Source organism: Branchiostoma belcheri, unplaced genomic scaffold, assembly GCF_001625305.1.
Source record: "Branchiostoma belcheri isolate BF01 breed outbred unplaced genomic scaffold, Haploidv18h27 scaffold1141, whole genome shotgun sequence".
NCBI classification, from domain to species: domain Eukaryota; kingdom Metazoa; phylum Chordata; class Leptocardii; order Amphioxiformes; family Branchiostomatidae; genus Branchiostoma; species Branchiostoma belcheri.
The window spans coordinates 1-4,082 of NW_017802538.1; the positions used below are offsets into that span (position 1 = coordinate 1).

Sequence of the window (4,082 nt, forward strand, 5' to 3'; positions counted from 1 at the left end):
TATTGTTTACCTGGATGTCTAACCTTCATCAATGTAACTGATAAACTGCAATGTGTGACGCACCAGTTCTGTTTTGCGAAGTACAATTGCAAGCTGTGTATGACAGGACTGAATGGATTTATCCACTTGCACCAGGAAGTATCCCTACCCTTATGGATAGGTGTGATGGGTTCTTTAAGATGCTCAAGATGTGTCACAGAAAACGCACAGAACCCCCTTTTTTTGTATAGATTGTAAATCTAAAGACAAATTTAGGCAATGAAAACAATCTTTCTTCACCATCTTAAAATTTTTATGCATACTTTCCTTTTCTGTACATGAGCCACCCTCTCCATATGCATTAACCTCAGAATCAAAGATGCATTTGACATTAAAACGTCTCGATTGAAAACCATTTTTTGTCTAGACGTCTCAGTCAACCCTCTTCACAGAGACCAACTGTCCGATGTGATTGCTTTTAATTTTCTATGGTCCTTTGGGTGGTCGCCTTTAGCAGTTTTGACTGTACTTTCATAATCTACTTAATAAGTATACTGTATAACAGTACCACTGTTTTAAATTAATGCTATTATGCCACTTCAAAGGGCATCTACGTAGCCGGAGTGTCGGTCTTCTTCGTGACACGTCTACTCCAGAATCTTCGCTTCCTGCCGTCCGCTGCATTGGTCTTCCTTGCCCTTTCCGCCTTGCAGGGGTCTTCTTGCCTTCCGCTGCAGGGGTCTGCCTCGATGCCTTGTCCTTGGCATCATGGGTGGCAGCCTTTGTGGACTTCCTGCGCCGGAACAGGCGTCTCCAGAGCCCCCGGAAGCATCCGTAGCTCTTTTCTCCAGACTTGTCCTCTGGAAGCTCATCAGGGGACAAAGCTGGGCCTAGGTCCTCCATCTTTGCAGTGGGCACTGCCACTGGGCCTAGGTCCTCCATCTTTGCAGTGGGCACTGCCACTGGGCCTAGGTCCTCCATCTTTGCAGTGGGCACTGCCACGGGGCCTAGGTCCTCCTGCTTTGCAGTGGGCACTGCCACTGGGCCTAGGTCCTCCATCTTTGCAGTGGGCACTGCCACGGGGCCCAGGTCTTCCATCTTTGCAGTGGGCACTGCCGCAGGGCCTAGGTCCTCCTGCTTTACAGTTGGCAGCAAAGCAGGAATCATTTTTTCACCTTGCTCCCCAGTCCCAATGTTTGGTGATCCAGATACGATCAAGATGTTGTTCAGAGTACCGAACACATTCATGGTCGTGGGCTGTGGTGAAAGGAAAAAAAGTTGCCATTAGTTATAAGCAAAGCACTTGTGCAAAACAGCCTTTATCTTGTGCATATGTATGCATGTGGGGGCCTATGTGTGTTAGTGTTTCACTACAACATGTACTTTTCGTCAACTTTTTCTGCAACTTTCTTTTGCCTTTTCCTAGACCTTCCACGCTTATAGTATGTTATACCTTGAAAGTTATATGTTGTCCCTAAGTAAAGTTGAATATGATTTAAATTTTGCAATACAGAGCATACTGTATCTTGTTGCCTGTAATTTCTTAGAATTCAAATATTGAACGCATTAAGTTTTCCTTTTAGTAAATAATTAAATATAGTAATTGAAAATGAATTAATGAATACAAAGGAAACTACACTACAGTTTAACAAAGAATGTAACTAAATGCAAAGAATATTTTAAAAGAACAATAGTGTATTTACCATGGTGGGGTTGTGGAACCATATGCCGCTGCACGTCCGATACTTTGACTCGTATCTCCCTGGATTAAGCTCCAGGACCACCACATACTCTTCAATACTGTCACTGCAAATAAAAGCAAAGAGCATTATGTGAGAGGACGTACAATTATACATATATACCTAAACAACAAGTGAACCATCAAGTGGTGTAAATGAATAAAGGCTATTACTTTTGAAACACAAGCTGGCCTTAAAATCAAGGAGGTTTAAAATCAACCTCCTTGCTTGATGAAGTTTTGCCATGTTAACATTATGCTGCAAGTTATCTCAAGAAAGTTATTCCAACCCTGCAGAAATTACAGACTGCGGGTGTTACACATAAGACACTTTCACCCAAACACAAGCCATGACAGTGCTTAGCATACCAGCCTTAACGGTGCACACACCAATTCTTCCGCGACAGGGGTCCACTGTAGTGCCCGGAAAAAAAGTGACGAAGGGGTTCCGGTGGTTCATGTTTGAGTTTACATTTCTCATAATCTGCTGCAAAATGGGATTAACTACTAACATGGCTGGAAAGTGTAAGAAGTGGCGTGTTTTGGGTGAAAATTGATTTCGGGCCCGAGGCTTACTTCCGGGTGTCCTTCCGCCCTGAGCGCGGTGCTTCGGTTTGACCTAGTTTTGCCTTGTATGCGTTCTGGGGGTGCTATAGCTATGCCTCGCGCGACGCGCTGTTGTGATAATCTCAGTGTTAGGATTTTCTCTATACTTTTCTTAATAATACATAAGGGTTTTCTCTTTCCGACCATATAAGTCATATCGGTGGCTAAAATCTGGGTGATGGGTCTAATTCCACGTGAAAATGGCCAATTTTTGGCATCATTTTTCATCGAAAAATTCTTTTTCCCCCTAAAATTTACTAAAATGTGAGAGGGGAAAGAAATTGAAATTCTATTGTTCTCGTAGCTAGAGGGATATCCTTCATTTGAAAACAGAGTGTTTTGGCTTAAGAGGTATTTCCTGAAAGAGACGGTCGCTAGAGTTGAGGGTATGCAGAATCGAATTGAGACCCAAAATAAACTGGGGTGTGCCCCCTTAAGCTGGTGTGTTGCGCTGAAGGGCGGTTGTATTGGCTGTACAGATAATGTTACAGATACACTGAATGGTGCCTCCATAACAACCCCCTATCAATGCTTAGATGCTAACACGGTCTCACCTCTTGGTGACCCTCCTGCCTTTCGCCCAAGCATCCCAGCTTCCAAAGAGGAAAGTCTCCTCGGCAAGCCGACCCCTCCAGACAACTCGCACGGTCCGAGACCCCACTAAGGTGGTCTGAGGACAGAGACAGGTATGGTCATGGCTTGAAATGATAATGATAATAATCATCATCATCTTAATAATAATAACTGTTCTTGGCTGCAAATTAGCAGTAGACATTTAACTCTAAACTACAATTGACAGACGAAATCAGTCTATGTCTCTGTACAGTTCAATCCATCTTTGTTTGTCTCTTGCTAAGTCTCTGAGATATTTCAGTACGTCAGACTCAAGTTTGATATTGTGATTAGATAAAGTTTACAGTCGTCAAAATACTGGGTGCATATGCACTTAAGTACAGGTAAAATCAAGGCTGTGCAGGAACATGTATTTCTGATGTCTACCTGCACCTAACCTGCACTGGTCCATGTACTGGGTTTATACATGTACATACATTGAGTTGTATGTGGGCTTTTATTGAGAAGGAGAATAACTATTAATGAGAATAGACCTTTCCAGGCAACAAAAGAATTAAATGTATTGAAAACAATGTTCAGTAAGATATAGACAATAGATGAATCCATCATTAACTATGGCTTTTAATGTCATATTTTTCAAATGATTTATAGGTGATCACAACATACATCCTATTACTCTTACTAGTACTTACCTGGGACCTGGTGTCACCGTGATCTCTCTCTGAAGTTCCCAGCATTCTCGCAAGGGGGCCTTCATTCACAGTGTTCGACATTTTCGAATATTTCTCAATTGATATCCAATTCTGGAAACTATCAGAGAGTAAATCTGTCAGTGAGATACAGTGAAAATTCACTAACGTTACAGGTAATTAATACCCTAGAAAATATCCAACCGTCACAAAAAGTGTCAGGTCTAAACGTTTGTTTGGACGAATGCCTGATGTAAACTAAAGTTGTTCTTATCCTTCAAAAACTTGTCACTGCTGAAAGAACACTCTAGTAACTGTATCTATACGTGGCAAATTAATCTCTTCAACGAAAGTTGTTCTAGAATTTAACCATTTTAACGATCAGTTTCGAACCACCGCTGAAGTAAAGCTAACAAATGTTCAGCACAGTTCTAGAACACGTTTGGTCACTCCGCGGAGTTCTTTCACCCTGTTTTATCCGTAAACTTTATCCTTTA

At 42.0% G+C, this 4,082-nt stretch overlaps 1 protein-coding gene across 1 annotated transcript; it reads right to left on the reverse strand.

Moving 5' to 3' along the window:
* Positions 1-1,015: 1,015 nt before the first annotated feature.
* Positions 1,016-3,669, reverse strand: LOC109462289 (the record flags this gene model as incomplete). The annotated part of the gene is made up of 4 exons (XM_019758819.1): positions 3,589-3,669; positions 2,878-2,993; positions 1,683-1,785; positions 1,016-1,236 (listed from the first exon to the last, which is right to left on the reverse strand). Coding segments are annotated over exons 1-4 (521 nt in total), but the record flags the coding sequence as incomplete, so codon positions are not given.
* Positions 3,670-4,082: the final 413 nt, after the last annotated feature.